Source organism: Nomascus leucogenys, chromosome 11, assembly GCF_006542625.1.
Source record: "Nomascus leucogenys isolate Asia chromosome 11, Asia_NLE_v1, whole genome shotgun sequence".
Classification (NCBI taxonomy): Eukaryota; Metazoa; Chordata; class Mammalia; order Primates; family Hylobatidae; genus Nomascus; species Nomascus leucogenys.
The window spans coordinates 91,232,417-91,257,864 of record NC_044391.1 but is presented as its reverse complement, the minus strand read 5'-3'; the positions used below and the strand labels follow the sequence as shown (position 1 = coordinate 91,257,864).

Here is a 25,448-nt window from a genome sequence, read left to right as displayed (position 1 = left end):
AATGATATAAGAGTATTTTGGCAGGGAAGCCCTGTATAATAGTGTGAGATGTGAAATTAGCAAAACTAACTCAGGCAAAATGTAGACTTTTTCAAAAGCCAGAAAGTTTTCATAACTTGATCAAAGGAAAGGTTCAGATGAAATGAATGTAGGACATCAGAGTGCCCTCATATTCTTCTTCTTAGAAAGGATGGGTTTTCTTTCAAAAGGGAAGCTCTGTCAAGGAAATCCGTATATGTGATCTTTCCACTAACAGCTAAATTAACTTTGTAATATACTTTGGCAGTGTAGCTTTCATGTTTGTAATTTATTTAAACCATGTCAATATTTAAGTCAAAATGATCACAGATATTTTAGCCATATTCTAAAATATATATGTTCACATAAATAATATATATACAACATAGTGTATGTAAGTATATACACTTTTCTTTCAGAATTCCAGAAAAGGAAAATTAAAAACAAAAAGAGTATTATTCTATAGAAATGGATATGCTGCAGGTTTCAGGGTTCATTGTATCAAATCCTTGTTTACCGTGAATATACTTTTCATTTGAGGGAATGCTTTCAGGTTTTTCAGATTACTACCCTTTGGTTATCATTACTATGCAGTCTGCTTTATAGATCATTTGTGTCAAATGTTAAATTTTATATTGTCTTTCTCTTGCTTCCTGGAAGATTTTAATGTGCCTCTTCTAGATACTTGTTGAGATGTTTTTGGTAAACATGAACAGATTTTAATATTAGTGTAAGAACATGATGAAGAGAACTAAGTGCTTACCAAAAAATTAGCCATGTAATATATATTTCAAAATCATATATAGGAGAATACCTCATCTATTAAGTCTGCAGCACCAAACTGCAGGGAGTATAAAAATGAATGTTGAAATGAGAGTCTACTAGTGAGTCTCAATATTTCACAGACAAACATACATTTAGTAATTCTAAAACAAGTTAGATATTCATCTGTGCTATAGGCCAGTAATGACCCAAATGCTATGGGAAAGTTGTTCTAGAAGGGAGGAAGAAACTCTTTTCTAACCAGGGACTTTCAGAATGTTTCTTACGTAGGGTAAGAGGGATTTTACTGGGCTTGGAAGAAAGGGTTTGGCTTCAAAAGACAGCTTGGAGAAAAGATGGCATTTAGGCAAGAGGTGCTTGAATAAGAGCTCCAAATGAAGGAAGTGGATTGGAGAATAGTGAGCAGAACAGTTTGGGTGGAATATGAGAACTGTGGGCTGGAGGAATAGAAACTGGGGACTTGAAGTGGCTTTTGGCCTAGGTTGTGGAGGGCTTTGATTGGCAATCTGAGAAATGTGGATTCTAATATTTCTTTCTCTATTCTTTTTTTTTTTTTTGAGACAGAGTCTCGCTTTATTGCCCAGGCTGGAGTGCAGTGGTGTGATTTCAGCTCACTGCAACCTCTGCCTCCGGGTTTCAAGCAATTCTCCTGCCTCAGCCTCCTGGGTTGCTGGGACTACAGGCACCTGCCCCCACACCCGGCTAATTTTTGTATTTTTAGTAGAGATGGTGTTTCATCAAATAGGGCAGGCTGCTCTCAAACTCCTGACCTTGTGATCTGCCTGCCTCAGCCTCCCAAAGTGCTGGGATTACAGGCATGAGCCACCGCACCCAGCCAGTATATTTTGTTTTTGCATTAAACTTTAATAATACAATGGTTATTAGTCCATTTATGTTTACATTGGTATGAAATATTTGAGAAGAATCAGAAGACACTCCATATGGTTTCAATTAGAAAATTCTTTGAGTAGCTTAGAATAGAACTGATGAAAACTTTGACCTGAAGTATAGCTTTTTAAAAAATTATTTATTTATTTAATTATTTATTTATTTATTTATTTATTTATTTTTGAGACAGAGTCTTGCTCTGTCACCCAGACTTGGGGGCAGTGGCGCAATATCTTGGCTCACTGCAGCCTCTGCCTCCCAGGCTCAAGCAGTTCATGCCTCAGCCTCCCAAGTAGCTGGGATTACAGGCATGTGCCACCATGCGTGGCTAATTTGTGTATTTTTAGTAGAGACGGGTTTGTCGTGTTGGCGAGGCTGGTCTCAAACTCCTGGCCTGAAGTGATCCACCCACCTCGGCCTCCCAAAATGCTGGGATTACAGGTGCGAGGCACTACGCCCAGCCTGAGAAAGAACAGCTTGTTTTGGAGACAGAGTCTCGCTCTGTTGCCCAGGCTGGAGTGCAGTGGTGCCATCTGGCTCACTGCACCCTTTGCCTCCTGGGTTCAAGTGATTCTCCTGCCTCAGCCTTCTGAGTAGCTGGGGCTACAGGTGTGTGCCACCATGCCTGGCTAATTTTTGTATCTTTAGTAGAGATGGAGTTTCACCATGTTGGCCAGGCTGGTCTTGAACTTCTTACCTCAGGTGATCTGCCCGCCTCGATTTCCCAAAGTGCTGGGAGAAAGTATAGCTTTTGAGCATCAGTTAATGATGTAGAGACGGAACACATATGAAACTGAAGAACATTTCATAAAGCAGCAGTATATCATTTGCTTTGTCACTTTGGAGTCTCTTTTATTTCATTTTATCTCCCAGGGCCAGTGCTAGCCTACATATATTTGGTACATTCATTCTAGATAGGCAAGAAGTTCAGCACCTTTTGGAGAAGCATTTTTATGTCTTGCATCTTGCTGTTTGGAAATGTTATAAATCTCAGCTGAGAGTAATTGGGATAATCCTTGCTACCATGCAGACTGGCAGTATGTTTCAAATAGCCCTGAGTGTAGCAGGAGCCACCACAGAGAGCCATTTCAGGGTCATGCACAGTCTTTTTAGTTCATGAGATGTAGTTTTCAAAGGCAATGAATGTTCAATAACAACACCACCACCAAAATTTTATTAAATTAAAAGAGTTTCTTGAAAATGCTTTTCATAATTTTCACAATGGGGCAGATGATTTGATGAATTAATTTTCTAACAAGGTTAATGTCCCCGTAATCTCTATAGCTAGAACCGGTAACTTTTAAATGCAGTATGTTGCAGAGTAATTTCCTCATATTCATAGTTCATACATATGTAATACACACACTGTCTATATATATATATATATATATACACACACACACATACTGCTTTTATTTAGTTCTTTATGATCCTTCCCTTCTCCTCCCCATCCCTCCCCTTCTTCCCTCTCTTCCTCCCTTTCTTTTCCCCCCTCCCTCTTTTCTTTTCTCTTATGTCTTTTAAAAAAATTGCCACTTAATATTTAAGATGTGATTACTTAGAATAATAACTCTCCTTTCCTTAAGGATTAATCAGTTCTTTCAAGTGCTCGGAGCTTTACGTACGAAAAGCATAATATAAATGTGTTGTCAGTATTGTCATAATGGTAATGATGACCACATCAATTAAAACCATCTGTTTTCATCCTAATTTTCTGTTATGTGGTTCTTAGGTTCAGAATTTAACATTACGCAGCCAGAAGTTGGGTGTATTATCTAGCTCACAGAATGGTCCACCAAAAAGCACTAGTCAAACTCAGTCATTGACAATTTGTCATAACAAAACAACAGTGACCAGTTCTAAAATCAGCCAACGAGATCCTTCTCCAGAAAGTAATAAGAAAGGAGAAAGCCCAAGCCTGGAATCACGAAGCACAGCTGTCACCCGGACATCAAGTATTCACCAGTTAATAGCACCAGGTGGGATAAAACTTTTGTTGAAAATAGTTGTATTATTCATTTTCTTAGCAGACAGAGCAAAACAAAGGATGTTCATGACTTGAACAGGAGTGACACCTTTAAAACATTTTAAAATGTGAATTTTATAAATTTAATCTTAATGTGTAGCTTGAAAAGAGACAAAAAAGCCCAACAGATAAAATAAATTGTAACAATATAATAGGTTTTTTTTAAATCAAATGACATTTGATTAACATCTTTAAGTGCTGGTCTCTCCTTATATTGATAAAACCTTTTAGCTTTAAAAAAAGATTTGCCTGTAGTTTATTTAATACACTTCATTGGGATAATTTTTGAAGCTTTTAAAGAAGCAGTATACTATTTTGTTTAAAGTTGTTATCAGTGGGAGAAATTTGTCACTTTGAAACATAGGATTACGCATAATTATTTTCCTTATGTTGTTGCCTTTTTCTGTCTTTGATTTCATCTCTGAGAGGATCATCTCAGGCAATCAACTGAGTCATTGTCATTCTTCTCAAGCTTTGAATTCTACCTGTGCTTCCTTTATGTTACCAGATAATCTTGCCTCATGGTTCTCGTACTGAAATGTGGGGGTCGTCCAGAGTGAGCTTGCTGTCTCTTCTGTTCATCTCAGAATTTCTCAGGATTGAATTTTCTTTACTTTTAATAAGATAAAGAGTTACATGTATTCTTAAACTTAGCACCATTTGTCCCTGTTGTTGATCCTACTTTTTTGTTTGTTTGTTTTTTTTTTTTTTTTTACCTTTCCTGACCATCTTTAGTACATAATTGTTATAGCATCTTTTATCTTCTCATGCTAGACCTTTTCCTTTGTTTCTCAGCCATAATTAGGTCTCCCTTATTCTTAATGTATCTGCATAGTTTTCTAAATCACTGTAACTATATATTATTTGAGAGTGTGTGTGCGTATGTGTGTTGCACTGGGCTAGACACCTTATAAATGTTTCATTTAAAAAAAAATCTGGCCAGGTGCAGTGGCCATAATCCCAGCACTTTGGGAGGCTGAGGTGGGTGGATCCCTTGAGGTCAGGAGTTTGAGACCAGCCTGGCCAACATGGCGAAACCCCATCTCTACTAAAAATATAAAAATTAGCAGGGCATGGTGGCGCGCACCTGTAGTCCCAGCTACTTGGGAGGCTGAGGTATGAGAGTTGCTTGAACTTAGGAGCGGAGGTTGCAGTGAGCCAAGATTGCACCACTGCGCTCCAGCCTGGGCGACAGAGCAAGACTCTGTCTCAAAACAAACAAACAAAAAAACTTCCTTTGTTCCAGCAACCTCATTGGGTAAGGATCTTTTTTCTGTCCTTTTATAACGCTGCTTTACTTTTTAAAGACTTGTTTTACACTTAGGTGTAAGTGTAAAATATTCCACTTAAACCTATTTCACTTCTCATGTTTCCTGTGTTAATATTGCCAGCATTCTCTACATCACTGAATCTCAATACTGTGGAATTGTCTGATTACCCTAGTTAGAAATTTCTCCTCACTCTGAACTTTTATGGTCCCTTCTGGTTCTTTTTCTTTTATAGTTATTTATATACTGATCTTAGCTTCTCTGCTAGATAGTGAACTCCTTGAGGGTCGGATAATAATATTGGGCATTTATGTATGTGTGAGCCACTGTGTTAGTACTTTACATTAACTCTTTAATCCCTTTTTAGATTCACCTTTTCATCCTTGTATCTTGACAGCACTAAGTTGTATCTTATATGTACTTACCTATATTAGGTAGGAGGTACATATTTGTTGGATTAATAGTTCATGTTTTTTCTGACTTGGATTTTGAGAATTATTGCAGTCTTTCTTACTGGTACTAATTAGGTATCACTATGCTTAGAATTGTTAAATCTGAATCTTATGTAAGTAGGCTTTGATATAATGTATAAATTAATAAATATATTCAAGCTGGGCGCGGTAGCTCATGCCTATAATCCCAGCACTTTGGGAGGCTGAGGAGGGCGGATCACCTCAGGTCGGGAGTTCGAGACCAGCCTGACCAACATGGTGAAACCCCATCTCTACTAAAAATACAAAAATTAGCTGTGCATAGTGGCCGGCACCTGTAGTCCCAGCTACACGGGAGGCTGAGGCAGGAGAATTGCTTGAACCTGGGAGGCGGAGGTTGCAGTGAGCCGAGATTGTGCCACTGCACTCCAGCCTGGTGATAGAGCAAGACTCCATCTCAAAAATATATATATATATTTTCATAGTATAGTTAGACACGATTTTTTTTTTTAAACCTCTGTGTGCTAGGTGCTGCTCTCTGTATGGCATAAAAGCTGGGCTTTTTTTTTTTTTTTTTTTTTTGTGAGACGGAGTGTCGCTCTGTCACCCAGGCTGGAGTGCAGTGGCACCATCTCGGCTCACTGCAAGCTCCGCCTCCCGGGTTCACGCCATTCTCCTGCCTCAGCCTCACCGAGTAGCTGGGACTACAGGTGCCCGCCACCATGCCTGGCTAATTTTTTGTATTTTTAGTAGAGATGGGGTTTCACCGTGTTAGCCAGGATGGTCTTGATCTCCTGACCTCGTGATCTGCCCGCCTCAGCCTCCCAAAGTGCTGGGATTACAAGCGTGAGCCACCACGCCCGGCCAAAGCTGGGTTTTTACACTACTCTACAGAGTATTCTCAGCCTTAAACCAGCATCCGGCTAGTTTTGACAGTGTGGAGCAGCAGTGACCCATGGTGCTTAGAATGACTGCTCAGGGACAATTTCTAGTGATTCCTGCAGTTTTGATAAATTATAATGAAGGGTAGGTTAATTTTTTTCTAAAGAGAATGTTACTTTCAGAGAAAGCCGGGAACTCTTTCAGGGTTAGTTCAAGCAAGGAAATCTAGTTTTGGGTTTTTCAGTCCACCTTAACTCTCAATATCTGGTTCTGAATTGCAGCTTATTCTTCCCTCTTTCATTAATAGTGTGATAATATGCTTATAGTTTGTGTTCCTCTGATGGTCAATATCTTGTGTAAGTATGGAGGAAACCAGTAAGCCAAAACCACCAGAGTCTCAGGTCAGTTTTAATTCCAAATTCAGATCTTACATGTACTCCAATTTTCTGTGATGTTGTTGATTAGAAACAAAACCACGCAGAAAATCCTGAACTACTTAAAAGTTTCTTAAGCTTTACACTACAGTTATTCAAAGCCATTCATATCTTCTATTAAGGCTATAGCTATATTTTTCACCTTTTTAGTTTTTCTGCTTTTATTGGTAAGAAGTTAATCTCGGCCTGGCGCGGTGGCTCACGCCTGTAATCCCAGCACTTAAGGAGGCTGAGGCGGGCAGATCATGAGGCCAAGAGATCGAGACCATCCTGGCCAACATGGTGAAACCCTGTCTCTACTAAAAATACAAAAATTAGCCAGGCGTGGTGGCAGGTGCTTGTAAGTCCAGCTACTCTGGAGGCTGAGGCAGGAGAATAGCTTGAACCTGGGAGACGGAGGTTGCAGTGAGCTGAGATCAAACCACTGCACTCCAGCCTGGCAACAGAGCGAGACTCCATCTAAAAAAAAAAAAAAAAAAAAAAAAAAGTTAATCTGAAGCTAAGATATTTTGAGATATTCTAAATTGATTATTTGTCCTCAGTTAGGAAAATGTTCCTTCAAGTCATTTTAAATGTAAAAAAATTGACTTTTATTCTAATGTAGTATAGTCTAATAATTATTATAGTATACATGGTTGTTGTTTTCTTATATGTATTTTTAGGGTGCTAAAGTAACTTGGTTTTCTTTATCATTTCTTTTTGAAGGTAGAGTTTCCACTTGATACTTAGTAAATTCTATTTTTAATATGTAAAATAAGGTCAAACTTTAAATGTTTGGAAATATGAACTGTATTAGAGCTCAAGTTTTTCTGTCACAGTTTTTAGAGCTTTTATGAAACCAGTTTAATTGGAAAAAATATATACTGTTTTTTGTAGACATTAATTCATTGTGTAGTGAGAAGGTCCTGTATTAATTAATCTGCTGCAGCTGCTGTAACAAAATACCATAGACTGTGGCTTAAAGAGCAGAAATTAATTTTCTCACAGTCCTGGAGGCTGGAAAGCCCAAGATCAAGGTCTGGCAGTGTTCAGTTTCTGGTGAGGGCTCACTTCCTGGCTTGCAGATGTCCTCGAGTGTGTGGTGGGTGGAGGGAGCAGAAGCCCTCTGATGTCTTTTCTTAAAAGGGCACAAACCGGCCAGGCGCGGTGGCTCATGCTCGTAATCCTAGCACTTTGGGAGGCCGAGGCAGGCAGATCACGAGGTCAGGAGATCGAGACCACGGTGAAACCCCGTCTCTACTAAAAATACAAAAAATTAGCCGGGCGTGGTGGCGGGCGCCTGTAGTCCCAGCTACTCGGAGAGGCTGAGGCAGGAGAATGGCATGAACCCGGGAGGCGGAGCTTGCAGTGAGCTGAGATTGCACCACTGCACTCCAGCCTGAGCGACAGAGTGAGACTCTGTCTCAAAAAAAAAAAAGGCACAAACCATGTCATGTCAGGGCCCCACACTATGACCTCATTTAACCTTTGTTACTTCCTTAGAGGCCCCATCTACAAATACACACTGGGAGTTAGGGCTTAAGCATATGAATTTTGTCCCACAAACATTCAGTCCATAACAGAGCCCTAGACTTAGTTAGGATCATAGGTTCTTTCAGACCTAATGCTGTCCTTAATAGCCAGATGATTTCAGGAAGTCACTTAACTACTCAGAGTTTCTTCATCTGTCATATGTTGGATTGGTATAGTACCCTGTCACCTTCATGGGGTTGTTGTAGTTACACAAAAATAGATGTAAGGTATAATATAGTCTTTCTCCTAATATTCCAAGGTTAGGAAAAAAAATTGCCCTGTCTTTAAATCTGTGTTAAATGTGTGTAATTTTTACATGATATTAACATTAAGCAATTGTTTCAGTTTATCTTCTTGTGAACTCAGTTTCCATTCTTACTTAGGGAGGATTTCATCAGCATCTCCCTTTCTATAATCATGTGCCACCAGTTTGCAGAAAAGGCATAAGGGTGGGGGGCTCCCTACCATTTGACTGTGCTAATTCTTACATATATTTATTCCTGTCGAGAGTGGCTTCTTTGTGGAGAAAACCTCATACTGTCACATCAATTGTTGAAGTTTTTTTTTGGTGAGGGAAAAGGGTTAACAAAATCTCTTATTTAGGTAGCATGGGCTTCTGATTGTCTCATTCCCTGCAAGCAAAACTAGTGTTTTCCTAGATTTTGGCCCCTAAGTTTCAGTTCTTAGTTATAGTGATTATTTAACTGTGCTATAGGATTCACACATGTCTTTTGCTTAATCACATTAAATTATTATATGAAATATTTTCTCTTCCTGGGTCAAATGATACACCCTCATCTCAGCTCAAAAATGGAAACTCATTTGGGAAGCTTTATAAGTAATTACCCTATTAGTTGGAAGCATGTTTAGATACGGATTAGAAAGGATGAGATCTTTATTTTATGAATTTTAATATAGTATTTTTATGATTTCAAAGTTATCTTTATATATGTTATACTCGTTCTATGATGATACTCCTCTTTTCCTGCAAAGAAGAAATTCAACTGTATAAACTTTGCTAAAAGTTAATGTAGATATTCAGGTGATCTATAAAATATAATAAGAACAAACCATGTATAGATTCAGATGATTAAGTTTTAGGCAGTTTTCTTTTAGAACTTATCACAATACAGTGTATTTTATGATATTTTATAGTTTTCCAACTATAAATTGTCATTAAACATTCAGGCCAGGCGTGATGGCTCACTCTTGTAATCCCAGCACTTTGGGAGGCTGAGTTGGGCAGATCACTTGAGGTCAGGTTTCAAGACCAGCCTGGCCGACGTGGTGAAACCCCATCTCTACTAAAACTACAGAAGTAGCCGGGCGTGGTAGCAGGCGCCTGTAATCCCAGCTACTCGGGAGGCAGAGACAGGAGAATCGCTTGAACCAGGGAGGTGGAGGTTGCAGTGAGCTGAGATCATGCCACTGCACCCCAGCCTGGGTGACAAGAGCAAGACTCTGTCTCAAAAAAAAAAATTTTTTTTTTTTTTTTTTTTCAAATTACTCGTTTGGAAAACTTGTCATAGAATTCTGAGGATTATGACCTTCTGATATGAACACTTTTTCCTTTAGAGTGATTTAAAAATTTCTGTATTTTTGAAATCAATACTAATTGTCATTTTTTTCTCTCACAGCTTCATATTCTCCAATTCAGCCTCATTCTCTAATAAAACATCAGCAGATTCCTCTTCATTCACCACCTTCCAAAGTTTCCCATCATCAGCTGATATTACAACAGCAGCAACAGCAAATTCAGCCAATCACACTTCAGAATTCAACTCAAGACCCACCCCCATCCCAGCACTGTATACCGCTCCAGAACCATGGCCTTCCTCCAGCTCCCAGTAATGCCCAGTCACAGCATTGTTCACCGATTCAGAGTCATCCCCCTCCTTTAACAGTGTCTCCTAATCAGTCACAGTCAGCACAGCAGTCTGTAGTGGTGTCTCCTCCACCACCTCATTCACCAAGTCAGTCTCCTACTATAATAATTCATCCACAAGCACTTATTCAGCCACACCCTCTTGTGTCATCAGCTCTCCAGCCAGGGCCGAATTTGCAGCAGTCCACTGCTAATCAGGTGCAACCTACAGCACAGTTGAATCTTCCATCCCATCTTCCACTTCCGGCTTCTCCTGTTGTACACATTGGCCCAGTTCAGCAGTCTGCCTTGGTATCCCCAGGCCAGCAGATTGTCTCTCCATCACACCAGCAATATTCATCCCTGCAGTCCTCTCCAATCCCAATTGCAAGTCCTCCACAGATGTCAACATCTCCTCCAGCTCAGATTCCACCACTGCCCTTGCAGTCTATGCAGTCTTTACAAGTGCAGCCTGAAATTCTGTCCCAGGGCCAGGTTTTGGTGCAGAATGCTTTGGTGTCAGAAGAGGAACTTCCAGCTGCAGAAGCTTTGGTCCAGTTGCCATTTCAGACTCTTCCTCCTCCACAGACTGTTGCGGTAAACCTGCAAGTGCAACCACCAGCACCTGTTGATCCACCAGTGGTAAGCCCTTGGAAGCTCTTTGACTTTCTTGCTGAACTGAAAGTAAAAACTGTTTTTTCCCACATTATGTTTTATTGCAAGATCTAAATGCCTATGAACTAAAAAAGCTTGAAATTTCCATGTGTCAGTATTCTGACAAACATGCTGTATGGGCAAAAAAAATGCCATTGTTTGTTTAGTATGGTTGCATGCTTTATAATTTGTGATGGTAATTAAAGTCCCTCGTTAATTTTATTACTATTTAAACAAATCCATCTGCTATCTTTACAGAGTTGATTTTTTTTCCCCAAGGGAATGCATTTGAACCAGTGTCATCTGCACAAAGTTTTTTCTCTTAAGGTGATTATCCTTCATAGATCCCTTCTGTTGGCTTGTATGTTCTCAAAACGTATGGTTTATCTAGCCTAACCCTTTTAGTTGTATGCATCCTGGAGTCTTGGGCTTTTAGGGGATTTTGTTTCAAGTTGGAGATATGCTTATATGATGTAGTTTTTGGGTAAAATTATACTTTGTAGTTGAAATTTTGTAAAAAAAATTTATTCTAGGAGAGAGTCCAGCTTTGCCAAAAATTTAACTGTAGGCCATCTTATAGAATTATTAAACTTAATGGTTTTTTATTTCTACTAAGGGAAAATATTTACTTAAAATATTTCTCACTTAAAAATCTCAAAAAATCTTGGTGGATGAATTTAATACTGAGGATGAAAAAATCCATGTACAGGAGTAAAAGTTTTGAATAATTGAGATTGTAGTGGGATTTTTAAGATTATAAACCTCTAAAAACAATTGTTGCCTAGAAAGGAAAATTATCTTGAAAAATACTTTTCTTTAAACATTCTCTAAAAGACATTTTAAGATTTATAAAACTGAAATAAGGTCTCTAATTGTTTAGTCAGAAGGGTCAAATTCATAATTTGTAACTGAGGAGAAGAATCTTCCTAAAGGGTGGTTTTGTATTACACTTCATCCAAGAGATTTTATCACCTAAAAGCTAATAAATATTAGCTCAGAAAGGAGTTTTGAAGTATTTTTTATTGTTAATACTTGTTTTTTCTTTTCATACTTGGCTTATCCTCAATGTTCTTTAATGAAAAGCGTTTTGGTTCTCATGATACAAATGTATAGATTTTTGTATTCTTGTCATTCTGACTGATCTTAATAGGCACAAAGAGATGGAATTATACTTTCTGTAAATTTTTATTAAAAACAGCGTGTGGTGGCTCACGCCTGTAATCCCAGCACTTTGGGAGGCTGAGGTGGGCGGATCACCTGAGCTCAGGAGTTTGAGACCAGCCTGGCAAACAGGGCGAAACCCTGTCTACACAACAAAATACAAAAATTACCCGGGAGTGGTGGCCACGCCTGTACTCCCAGCTACTCGGGATGCTGAGGCAGGAGAATCTCTTGAACCTGGGAGGTGGAGGTTTCAGTGGGCCGAGATTGCGTCCTGGGCAACTGAGCGAGACTTTGTCTCAAAAAAAAGGGAAAGAAAATTTTTTTAAAAGTTTATCATTCGGTTATCATGTCTATATTTTCTTTCAATAGATTTTTGGAGTTTACTATGGATATTGTAACAAAAACGGGTTTAGGAAGTGTACAGCACCTTCAAAAAATTTTTAATTTGAATTACTTTCTCACTACCTAGTTGAGTGATTTGGTTTTTAACCAGTAAAAAATAAGGCAGTTTCCAGGCAAGGCATAATAGAAAAGAAAAAAATACAATTTAAAAATAAAAACAAAAAAAAAACTTTATAGTCCTTATATATTTTTAATTGTTTATGTTAGGGGAAGCTATGGAGGAACAAATTTGGGATAGAAATATAAGGCTGGGTGTGGTGCCTCACACCTGTAATCCCAGCACTTTGGGAGGCTAAGGCAGGTGGATCACCTGAGGTCAGGAGTTCAAGACCAGCCTGGCCAACACAGAGAAGCCCATCTCTACTAAAAATACAAAAATTAGCTGGGCATGGTGGCGAATGCCTGTAATCCCAGCTACTTGGGAGACTGAGGCACAAGAATGGCTTGAACCCGTGAGGCAGAGGTTGCAGTGAGCTGAGATCATACCACTGCACTCCAGCTTGGGTGACAGAGTGAGACTCTGTCTCAAAAAAAAAGAAAAAGAAAAAAAAAATACATATATATGTATATGGAGCATAATACTTTAAAAACTAAAGCCAAAAATATTTAGTTGCTTCCTGCACTTCTACCTTAAAACATTTTTAGAAGTTTAAAAAATGATATTAATAACTTCTCTGCTATCACTGATACGGTTATTATGCTTGCTATGGATGTTTTCATGTTACCTTTCTAAATATTTTTTAATCTTTTACCTTTCTTTGAGTAACATAGCTCTTTAATAATTTATTAAACTTCTGTTTTTTTATTACCTTTGACCAAATGTGTTATTTTTTCCATTAAAACACATTTCTTCACAGTTTATATTTTTCTGGTTGTTTCAAATACTTAAAGGTAGAAACATATATTTTTTAAGAGATGTGGAAATTCAAAAGATAAGGGTGAATTTTCAAAGTAAAATCAGTATGTTTTTTTAAGATACTTAAGAATTAAAGTTTTTTATTGACATTTGGATATAAGTATGTTGAGGGTAGATAATTTAGAACTAATAAACAAATATTCCTCAGTTTATTTAGGAAAGGGAAACAGATGGGAATATTGGACTTTATTGAGGTAAGTTTGGCAGTCTTTGTTATTTTTAGAATAGTTATAGTTATGAGCTAAACAGTAATTGTGATGTGCAGTTTCCTAATGATCTTGTGAGTGAACAAAACCTCCACTTTGCTTTTTTCAACATTTTAATTGTTGAACATTTAGATTTGTTAATGCCGATTGTGCCAGATGTCTGTGACAGATTTGTTTTTGCCTACTTCTTTTATTCATGCACTTATTTCGCCTTTGTATGAGAGTTCTGGAAGTATGTATAGTTAGCTTTAAGTATAATGAGTGGAAAGCATTTTACAGTATTTGATGGATTATTTCAAAATATGCTTTGTGTTATGGCTCTTTTCATTCTTTAAACTCTTCTGTTGTTTTTAAAAATCAGAATTCTATGTATGATCAAGCTTTGATTTCTTAAAAGATACTCTAGCAGATGTTTGAATAACATGTAACTGTGTTAGGATTAAAGAGAGTTTCAGCATTTTAAGCAAAGATCATGTTCTTTGGAAGAAAAGTACTATCTATTATACTGAAGGAATGCTACATAGATAAAATTGCTGGTTGATAAAACCATACTTGTTTAATTATCTCTGAATTAACATCTCTGACACTAAGGCAAATTATTCACTGTGACAGCACTTGCCCTTGGGGACTAGATTTTTTTTCTTAACCCCCAGACACTTTTTAGAATGATTTTACCTATATTGGGCATTATCATATTTTAAAAAACTGTTATTATCATGAACAGATCTAGCAGATATAATTGTTGCTCCGAACAATAACAAATGACTGCTTTCACTTCTGAAATTCAAGCATGAGGCACAGAATCTCTCTTAGTGAAACTGGTTTCCAGGTGCAGAGTTGTGAGCAAATAACTTTAAAAAATGTTGCCTACTTTGTAGCTGATTCAGATCTCAGTTCTGAATTTTATATTTGGCATAATATTATATTTGATATAAAATTATCCAGTAACAGTAGAATTTTAAAGTTGTACAAAAGACAAAAGAAGATGTTTTATTCTTAGTGGAGCCTTGGAAAGATTTTTATTTTATTTTATTTTTGATTGTCACCTGTTGTTACCTTTATAACTTACTGTTATATCCTTGTAGATGAAACTTGATTGTCCCTTTTACAACACATGGGTTTTGCTGGTTTTAGAAATCCTGATCACTTTTATATATAATTTTATATACTTTAAAACATCAGACTTTTAAAATAGTTTGATTAAAAATGCCCACAATATTAGATGTCGCTGAAAGGTTTCTTGTGAATGTTGAAAGTTTTTTTGTTTATTTGTTAACATTTATGGGGCTAGGTGTGCGGTGGCTCATGCCTGTAATCCCAGCACTTTGAAAGGCCAAGGCAGGAGGATCACTTGAGCCCAGGAGTTTGAGACCAGCCTGGGCAACATAGTGAGACCTCGTCTCTACAAAAAACATTTTAAAATGAGCTGGGTGTGTTAGTGAACACCCGTGGTCCCAGCTACTCAGGAGCCTGAGCTTGGAGGTCAAGGCTGAGTGAGCCATGATTGGAGCCACTGCACTCCAGCCTGGGCAGCAGAGTGTGACCCTTTCTCAAAAAACACTTCTTTAATGGGAAGATTAGTCAGTTTGGTTAAATAAGATTTTAAAAACTCATAATTTTTGTAAACTTAAGTAATAAGCTTTATAGGTAAAAGAAGGGAAATTAACTCTTATGGCTTTGTTTTTAGTGATCATTTTTCATAAATAATGAATGGTTAAGTAAATAATAAATGATAACAAATTAAAATACCCATGTCAATCTCTAGAAGTATTCTTTGAAATGGAAACATTAATAATAAGGTACTGACCAGGTGCGGTGGCTCACGCCTGTAATCCCAGAACTTTGGGAGGCCAAGGCAGGCGGATCACAAGGTCAAGAGATCAAGACCATCATGGCCAACCTGGTGAAACCCTGTCTCTACTAAAAAGTACAAAAAATTAGCTGGGCATGGTGGCGCATGCCTGTAGTCCCAGCTACTCGGGGTGGCTGAGCCAGGAGAATCGCTTGAACCCGGGAGGCAGAGATTGCAGTGAGCTGAGATCGCACCACTGCACTCCAGCCTGGCAACAGAGCGAGACTCTGTGAAAAAAAAAAAAAAAAAAAAAAGTATTTCTAGTTACATAACTCCTTCTCAGGGTGCTTTCAATTCCATTTTCCTTTTTCTTTTTTTTTTGAGATGGAGTCTCACTGTCACCCAGGCTGGAGTGCAGTGGCCTGATCTTGGCTCACTGCAACCTCTGCCTCCCAGGTTCAAGTGATTCTCTTGATTCAGCCTCCCAAGTAGCTGGAACTACAGGCGCCCGCCACCATGCCTGGCTAATTTTTTGTATTTTTTTTAGTAGAGGTAGGGTTTCACCATGTTGGCCAGGCTATTGTGGAACTCCTGACCTCCGGTGATCACCCTCCTCAGCCTCCCAAAGTGCTGGATTGCAGGCATGAGCCACTGCACCTGGCCCCATTTTCCTTCTTAAGTATAATCTTTATAATTGGATAACAAGGTGGTTAAGTTATAGACTTAAAAACTTTCTCCCATAAGTATGGAACATTATAAAAAGAGTAAAAAAAATAAGGTGTCAAAGAGCTTAGGCTGTGTGTGTGTGCGTGTGTGTGTATTTCAAGGAAAGATATTTTCTGTTTGCATATTATATATAAAGAGTCAGATTGTTGAGTAGAACAGAAAAGGAGAGATATAATTGTATGTCTTTTTTTGTAGATTCTCAGATGTTACTTTTTATAATTTAATCTTTAAATTACATAATAATAAGGAAGAGCCTGGGATAGAATCCTACATGTCCTAATATAATGTGTCATTGTGGGAATTCACTTAGTGTGCCTATGAAAAATGTTAGTATCTGTTTTGATTCATGACAGTTAGAAGCTAACAAAAACAGTTGAATTCTCAAAATCGTTATTTTATTTGTATTTTTTAATTATCGAAATTAAAAATATGTTCAGACTTGACTATCATCTTTTTGGAAACCTTAGTGATTTTTGGTCTAGATACTGATCCACAGCTTGCTTTCAGTCAAATATTATCAAGAAATATGAAAAACTTCATTTGAGCAATTTTAAAGTTTCAGCCTGTCAGAGTAGTCATTTTTACCTTGTTTTTAAATTTAATACACATAGAATTTAATTTTCTGAAATTAAGAACACCTGATAAAATTTAGTTTTGGAAACATTTTAAGGCAGTGTGGTTTGTCATTGCAGGTTTATCAGGTAGAAGATGTGTGTGAAGAAGAAATGCCAGAAGAGTCAGATGAATGTGTCCGGATGGATAGAACCCCACCACCACCCACTTTGTCTCCAGCAGCTATAACTGTGGGGAGAGGAGAAGATTTGACTTCTGAACATCCTTTGTTAGGTGAGAAAATACCAAAATTTGTGGAAATTTTTCTATTTGATAAATGTTAATAATAGGAAAAGTTGATTTTTTTCCCCTCTCCTCCTTTCCCCTCGTTTTGTAGCTGGAATTACAGGTGCACACCATTACACCTGGCTAAGTTTTTATTTTTTATAGTGATGAGGTTTTACTATGTTGCTTAGGCTGGTCTTGAACTACTGGCCTTTAGCGATTCTCCTGCCTTGGCCTTGCAAAGTATCAGGATTACAGGTGTGAGCCATTGCACCAGGCCTGTTTTTTCACTAGAGATGATATTAAACGAATTTGTTATGGTAGTTAATTGTAACAAAATGCAGAATTGAGTTTAAGGTTTTTTTTTGAAACAGGGTCTCACTCTGTCATCCAGGCTCAGTCATAGCTCATTGCAGCCCCTATCTCCTGGGCTCAAGTGATTCTTCTGCCCCAGCTTCCAAATAACTGGGTCTACAGGAACCTTCCAGCACACTTGGCTAATTTTTTATTTTTGTAGAGATACGGTCTCATCCCGTTGCCCAGGCTTGTCCCAAACTCCTGAGTACAAGTGATCCTCTTGCCTCGGCTTCCCAAAGTGCTGGGATTACAGGTGTGAGCTACCATGCCCAGCCTGGAAAATTCTTTAATAGCAGGGAAGCTCAATACCTTATAAATTGTTCAGTACCATCCAGATGAAAACCTATCATTTCAGGCTTCAATTTTTAGTGGTTTGTGCAGACATGTTTCATGTGCTCATTCACATTCATGTATCAGACTATTTCTAGTTTAAAAATTAGAATTAATGAAAATTATTTCAAAAGATTTAAATTATACTTTCCAAAAATCATAAAGTATTCTAAGCCATATGTGATATTCCTCACAATTGTTTGTGATTCAGACTGAGTAAGTGCTTTTAGACATGGATTAAAAAAATTCTTACCTGGACTCGTTGGTGCATGCCCGGAGTCCTAGCTTCATCAGAGGCGGAGGTAGGAGGATCGCTTGAGCCCTGGAGCTTTCAGTTCAGCCTGTACAACAGAGCAACACTGTGTCTGTTAAAAAAAAAGTTCTTGTGCTTAACCATTCAAATTCTTATTCACTATTTCAGTGCTGTTTATAAGTTCAAATAAATCTCCTATATGTGCTTCCTCACAAAGCTACTGTGTATTCTAGGTATTTTACTAAACACAGATGTTTCATGTTATTTTTTATAATTTATGAATGTTAGGATTAGAGGTTGGCACACTGCTCACTGTTCAGATCTTTTCTGCTGCCTATTTTCTTTCTTTTTTTTAAGATATAGGGTCTCACGATGTTGCCCAGGCTGGCCTCTAACTCCTGGGCTCATGTAATCCTGCCTCAGCCTCCTGAATAGCTGGTACTATAAGTGCTCTCTGCCATGCCTGGCTTGCTGCTTATTTTTGTATGGTCCAAGCTAATGACGGCTTTTACATTTCTGAATGATTGAAAACAAAAGAAGAGTAATAGTTCATGCCATGAAAATATATATAAAATTCAAATTTCATTGTCCATAAATAAAGTTCTGTGAAACATAGTCACACACTCATTTGTTCAGATATTATGGCTGCTTTTTACTAACCACAGAGTTGAGTAGCCGTAGAAACTATACGGCCATTTATGGAAAGTTTGCTGACCCCTGATCTGACTAATACTAATCTTGCTTCCGGCTTCGTTGTATGTATTCCGTTCTATTGAATATCTTATTGCCCTCATGATCATTTTCAGTTAAGAAGGACTACTACAACAGGCATGGAAACAAACTGTTATGGGACACTGACCCTGTCTGCTGTCCAGGCAACCCTTGCCCTCTGCTTTCTTTAGCGTGCCATATCCCCTTCCCTTCTTTTTTCTTGAGCTTCTGTTCCCTCACTACTATTGCAAATCTCTAGAGAGCATAAAAGGGGAAATTTAATTTTCTTTTATCTTTTCCTCCTCCTGAAAAGCCAATAAACTTATATAAAATATTGAAGGTGAGTTTTATATTACTTTTTTTTTTTTTTTTTTTTGAGATGGAGTCTGGCTCTGTCGCCCAGGCTGGAGTGCAGTGACATGATCTCGGCTCACTGCAACTTTTGCCTCCTAGGTTCAAGTGATTCTTCTGCTTCAGCATCCCAAGTAGCTGGGATTACAGGCGCCTGGCTAGTTTTTGTATTTTAGTAGACACAGGGTTTCACTATGTTGGCCAGGTGGCTCTCAAACTCTTGACCTCAGGTGATCCACCCACCTCGGCCTCCCAAAATGCTGGGATTACAGACATGAGCCACTGCGCCTGGCCTATTATTGTCTTTTTATTCAAAGTAATACCTCATAAGACTTAAGAAAGTTTATAGTATCAAATCTTTGTGGTTTACACTGAAATGGATTTATGTTGCTGCGGATTAACTGGAGTTTTGATTTAAAGGCAGGAATGTAAGTTTTATTGCTAATCTGTCATGAGATTAGAGTTACAAAAAAAACTCAGTTTTATTGAATAGTAAACTTACATTTTAGTTGTGATTTAATTACAAAATAAGCATTACTAATAGTACTTGAAGGAAGTTTAAACATTTCTGAAATATTGGAACACAAGAGTATCTTTCCATGTTTTCCTCAGGAATGTAGTCTGAGATCCTGACAAGCACATCTCTCTGGCTAAATTGTCAAAGTACAATATAGACTTGAATCTTCCTATAGTTTACCTTTTTTTTTTTTTTTTTTTTTTTTGATCTCTTACTATCAGTACCTCCTACTTCCTGTACATTTCTGTATTTGAGGGGGACTAAAGCTACAGTGTATTTTTTTTTTTTTTTTTTTTTTTTTTTTTTTTTTTTTTTTTTTTTTTTTTTTTTTTTTTCTGTATTTTGGGGAACTAAAGCACAGGTTGATTTTTTTTTTTTTTTTTTTTTTTTTACAGTAACTCATCAAATCTTGAAATAAACTAACTTGCAGAAATAGACTTGTTTCCATCTGGGATTCAGTTGTTCTAAATCTTTAAAATTCTTTGAAAGTAAAAAGCATCTATACAAAAAGGTAGAAAAATCTCACATCTCTTGCTCAGTAAATGATACTGAGAATAGACAGATTTGTGGCAAAATTTTATCAGTTAGAACTTGGGTTTTCTCTCATACTTCTCTTAAATCTAGAGGGTGTAATAATTGTCTTTCTTTTCTATTGTAATACATGAGTGTTTCTCATGTTTTCGATTTTTACAACTTATGTAAATAGCTATTACCATCTTCAAAAAGTTGGTAATTTATAGCTCTATTTTGAACAAAATTTAGGACTATAAGTTTGGCACATTTATGCACATGATCTAGATATTAATTAGAATATACACCAAGCATTATTTCTTGAACAAACCAAATTATACTTAGTGCAGCTTTATATTTTAAAAGTAAAGTATCTCTTATCTCTAAATCTGTAACGGACATTAAAATTTTAATTTAGGTTTCAGTTCTCCATAGATTTATTTTTTCCATTCTATAGAAAAGTGCCTTTCAGTCCTACTTCAGAATTTTTAATCTTTTATCCTTTGTACCCTAGAAGTATATATGAAGATTTGGTATGTGAGATAGGATTTTTGTGAAGTTCCTTAGTTTGATAATATGTTTGTACAATTGTGTATTTGTTCCTAGAAATCAGCACGTTAACATTCTCTGCTGCTGATTTGTTCTTTTTTCTTTTTTTCTTTTTTTTAGCTTTTTATAGATTGTGTGACTTTGTGTGACTGTAAACAGGTTTTCCAGTACAGTTTATTTTGGTGGATTATTTGGTGAAACTAGGTTAATTTATGGATATAACTGCTGTGAAGGCTGGGCATGGTGGCTTATACCTGTTATCTCAGCACTTTGAGAGGCTGAGGCAAGAGGATCACTTGAGTCTAGGAATTCCAGACTAGCTGGGCAACAAAGTGAGACCCTATCTCTACAAAAAACATTTAAAAAAAAATTTATCCAGGCAGCCAGGCGTGGTGAGTGGCTCATGCCTGTAATACCAGCACTTTGGCAGGCCGAGGCGGGTGGATCACGAGGTCTGGAGATAGAGACCATCCTGGCTAACACGGTGAAACCCCGTTTCTACTAAAAATACAAAAAATTAGCTAGGCATGGTGGCGGGCACCTGTAGTCCCAGCTACTCGGGAGGCTGAGGCAGGAGAATGGCATGAACCCGGGAGGCAGAGCTTGCAGTGAGCCGAGATCGTGCCACTGCACTCCAGCCTGGGTGACAGAGCGAGACTCTGTCTCAAAAAAATAAAAATTTTCCAGGCAGGCATGGTGGCACGCACCTGTGATCCCAGCTACTCAAGAGGCTAAGGTGGGAGAATCACCTGAGCCTGGGAGGTTGAGGCTGCAGTGAGCCTTGATCATGCCGTTGGACTCCAGCTTGGGCAACATGTACCCGGTCTCCAAAAAATATATAAATAAATAAATCTACTTATTCTGTGGATTTCATGACCCCATTTCATTTAAGTGTACTTTCAAAGTACTCCACTGCCCCACCTATACCATTTGGAATATATAAATAGGAACATAGGGGATTTAATAGCTTAAAATTAAAAAACATCAAAACAAAACCAAACAACCATTTTAGTATAAATTATTCATAAGTTTATATATTAAAATATTTTCATGCCTCAATGGGAACAATTTTTTTTTTTTTTTTTTTTTTTTTTTGAGACAGAGTTTCACTCTTGTCGCCCAGGCTGGAGTGCAGTGGCACAGTCTCAGCTCACTGCAGCCTCCACCTCCTGGGCTCAAGCAATTCTCCTGTCTCAGCCTCCCAAGTAGCTGAGATTACAGGCATGTGCCACCATGCTCTGCTAATTTTGTATTTTTTTTTTTTTTTAGTAGAGATGGGGTTTCACTGTGTTGGCCAGGATGGTCTCGAACTCCGCTCCTCAGGTGATCCACCCACTTCGGCCTCCCAAAGTGCTGGCATTACAGGCATGAGCCATTGCGCCCGGCCCAATTTGTTAAACAAAGGCTTGAATAACTTTGAGCAAGTTACCCTCTTCTATAAAGTGGAAATAATAGTAGCTTCTACCTTAGAAGATTATTGTACAGATTAAATGAGGTCTTAAGGTTCTTAGAACAGTTTTTGAAAGTACCAGATATTAACTATTGTTATTATTCTTGAATTCTCTTTCATTTGCTTGGGCAAAATGCTAAAAAATTTTTTAAATGACTTTTTTTTTTTTTTTTTTTTTCAGAGCAAGTGGAATTACCTGCTGTGGCATCAGTCAGTGCTTCAGTAATTAAATCTCCATCAGATCCCTCACATGTTTCTGTTCCACCACCTCCATTGTTACTTCCAGCTGCCACCACAAGGAGTACCAGTACATCTATGCACAGTAGCATTCCCAGTATAGAGAACAAACCTCCACAGGCTATTGTTAAACCACAGATCCTAACCCATGTTATTGAAGGCTTTGTGATTCAGGAGGGATTGGAGCCATTTCCTGTAAGTAGCAAGCATATTTCTGTGTGTGTTTATAATTTATGTAACGTTATCTTAAAAAGTATATATTACTGTTCTCTAATAAAAAGCTTGTAATTTTATTTCAAGAAAGTTGTCCATTTTAATCTAGCATTTATCTTTCTACTTCCTTTATTTCCAAATGTTTATGTAGAATTTTATGCCAGCTAAGTTTAGATGCATAAAACTAAGGGAAAAAATGAAAAAAATTTCAGGACATATTTTTTATAATTTTTAGAGAAAGGTAGTTGGAAGTTTATCCAGTGAAATAAACTTTTATATTTTTTCTTTTTTTTTTTAGACAGGATCTTGCTCTGTTGCCCAGGCTAGAGTGCAGTGGGGTGATCATGGCTCACTGTTACCTTGACCCCTGGGGCTCAATTGATTCTTCTATCTCAGCCACCTGAGTAGCTGAGACTACAGGTGTGTGCCACCGTGCCCCACTAATTTTTGTATTTTTTTGTAGAGACAAGGTCTTGCCGTGTTGCCCAGGCTGGTTTTTAACTCCTGGGGTCCCAAAGTGCTGGGATTACAGGCATGAGCCATAGCATGGCACTCGGCTTATTTTTTCTTTTTAAGGGAACTGAAATGACAGCTGAAGTGTACTACTATTTTTATTTTTATTTATTTATTTGTGTTTTTGAGAAAGAGTCTCACTCTGTCACCCAGGCTGGAGTGCAGTGGCACTATCTCAGCTCACTGCAACCTCTGCCTCCCGGGTTCAGGTGTTTCTTATGCGTTAGCTACCTCAGTAGCTGGGACTACAGGCATGCACCACCATGCCTGACCAATTTTTGTAGTTTTAGTACCGAAGAGGGGGTTTCACCATGTTGACCAGGCTGGTCCAAACTCCTGGCCTCAAGTGATCTACCACCTCAGCCTCCCAAAGTGCTGAGATTACAGGTGTGACCCACTGCACTTGGCCATAAAGTGTATTATTTTAAATCATCTGAAGTTACCCAGTTGATGGTTTGTAATTAGCAAACATATTTTCTCATTCCTAAATTTCAGCCCTCAATCATATTTTTCAAATGCTTTAAAATGTTCTGCTCAAAATGAAGGTGCTCTATCACTACAGGTCTTAGAACTTGAGGCTAAGCTGTACATAATTTGTATGCTAATATCTAGAGATAAACATTTTTCCTTAGAAAATATATCAAAGACAAGCATAAATAAAAATATGAAAAATTTTTTGAAGGCCTTTTGAGTCATCTGGATTTTCAGATTCATGGGTGAAAATCTTGCATTATGATAGATAGCTACCCAGTCAGTTGTTTTTGTGTTCAGTTTTGTGTGTGTATGTGTGTGTGTGTCAAACTTGGATTTCCTATAACAATTCTCATACAGTGGTTGGAGGAACAGTCTTTTTTCCCCATCCACTCCATACTGACTGTGTAACCTTTGTCAAGTCATTCAAACCTTCTGATCTTTATTTTGCTTATTCGTCAGAGGGAGATGGTGCTTTGCTCTTAGGGTTGTCGAGAGAACTAAATGTGCATAAATTATTCTTTATGGTACCTGGCACTTCATGGCCATAGACAGTATTATCTGTTATCACTAGTGAGAGCCATAACTTCTGTTTTTCACATTATAAAACTAATGCATGTTCTAAATGGAAAATTTGGGAAATGTACAGGGCAAATGATCCCCATTAATACCACAATATGTTTATGTATATATATACCACAGTACACATTAATACCACAGTATGTGTATGTGTATATATACACAATACATATGTGGTATATATACACATACACATACTGTGGTATTAATGTATATGTGTTTGTGTATATATATAATGTATATGTGTTATATATACATACATATAATCAAGATTATTATTGTACATACAGTTCTTTCACTGAGAAAATTTGAGTATTTATTTTCTCATATTATGAATAGTATTGGAAACATTTTGAAAGGTTACATAATATTTCACTTTATGAACATCCGTAATTTATGTAATCTTTCCATTATTGTTGGACATTAGGTTTCCATTTTTTCACTGTTCAAATAGTTCTGAAAGGAATATCTATATATATAAATCATACACATTTTAAGTAAGTTTCTTAGTATTAATTCCTAGAAATAGAGTTATTATGTCATATTACATAGATATTCATAAGATTCTTGATACATGTTACTGAATTATTTTTTGGGAAAATGATTTAAATTTATTCATCCGTGAGAAGTGTATGCCCTTAGCATTGAATATGCGTTTTTCTTTAAGCAATAACTTTCGTAAATTTTAATTTCACTTGAGGCATATTAAATATCTAACTGAAATGAACAAAATGTTTAAAAAGTTTGTGAGTAATTATACTCTGAGGTTAAATGTAGACGTTTCTATCCAATAAGCTGTTGTTCCCCATATGTGGCAGATATTGGAGACTTAACCAGCATTCTTGAGGAATAAGATGTTCTAGTCATTCTGTTTTTTAAATTAGCTGAGGGCTCACCAGTGAATCAATGAATATATTTGATCTGAGTTTTTTTTTGTTGAAAATACTTCTAAAATAAGTAGTATTCCTGAGTTAACCAAGTATACTGAATATAAGTGAATATTTTGATGTTAATTTGTTAATATTTGAGGATTTTCCATTTCTTTTGTGATTATAGTGGATTAATTTGCTAAACTAGGATTTAAGAGACTTGAGTTCTAGTCCTCATTCTGTTTTTGTAAACAAATCACCTAAACATTTTGAATTTTAGTTTTCTTATCCAGAAAATACATCCAATAATTTTCTGTCTTGATCATTAACCCTACAAATAAAAAGCTTTGTGCATGAAAAATCTTAATTAGCTGAGGATACTGGCATGTCAAAATTTACTGATGATCTTTTCTTTGTCTTGCATTCATATGGAAAACACTAAAATTGGCTGGGCACAGTGGCTCACGCCTGTAATCCCAGCACTTTGGGAGGCTGAGGCGGGCGGATCACCTGAGGTTGGGAGTTCGAGATCAGCCTGACCAACATGGAGAAACCCCGTCTCTACTAAAAATACAAAATTAGCCAGGTGTAGTGGCACATGCCTGTAATCCCAGCTACTTGGGAGGCCGAGACAGGAGAATCACTTGAACCTGGCAATTGGAGGTTGTGGTGAGCCAGATTGCACCATTGCGGCAAGAACAAAACTGTGTCTCAAAAAAGAAAGAAAGAAAGAAA

At 37.4% G+C, this 25,448-nt stretch overlaps 1 protein-coding gene across 10 annotated transcripts in view; it reads left to right on the top strand.

Moving 5' to 3' along the window:
• Positions 1-25,448, top strand: part of PHC3 (polyhomeotic homolog 3) — an 87,154-nt gene that overhangs the window by 43,202 nt on the left and 18,504 nt on the right. For 7 of the 10 annotated variants that reach the window (XR_004032346.1, XM_030822819.1, XM_030822818.1 and 4 more), the window contains 5 exons: positions 3,422-3,668; positions 9,880-10,748; positions 11,040-11,087; positions 16,659-16,812; positions 22,013-22,263. Coding sequence is in view for 9 of the 10 variants with exons in the window: in XM_030822819.1 (XP_030678679.1) it covers positions 3,422-3,668; positions 9,880-10,748; positions 11,040-11,087; positions 16,659-16,812; positions 22,013-22,263 (1,569 nt within the window). In the remaining variant the exon portion in view is untranslated. The remainder of the gene's footprint in view (positions 1-3,421; positions 3,669-9,879; positions 10,749-11,039; positions 11,088-16,658; positions 16,813-22,012; positions 22,264-25,448) is intronic. The other 3 variants (XM_003256440.3, XM_012510770.2, XM_012510771.2) reach the window with 1 other exon arrangement.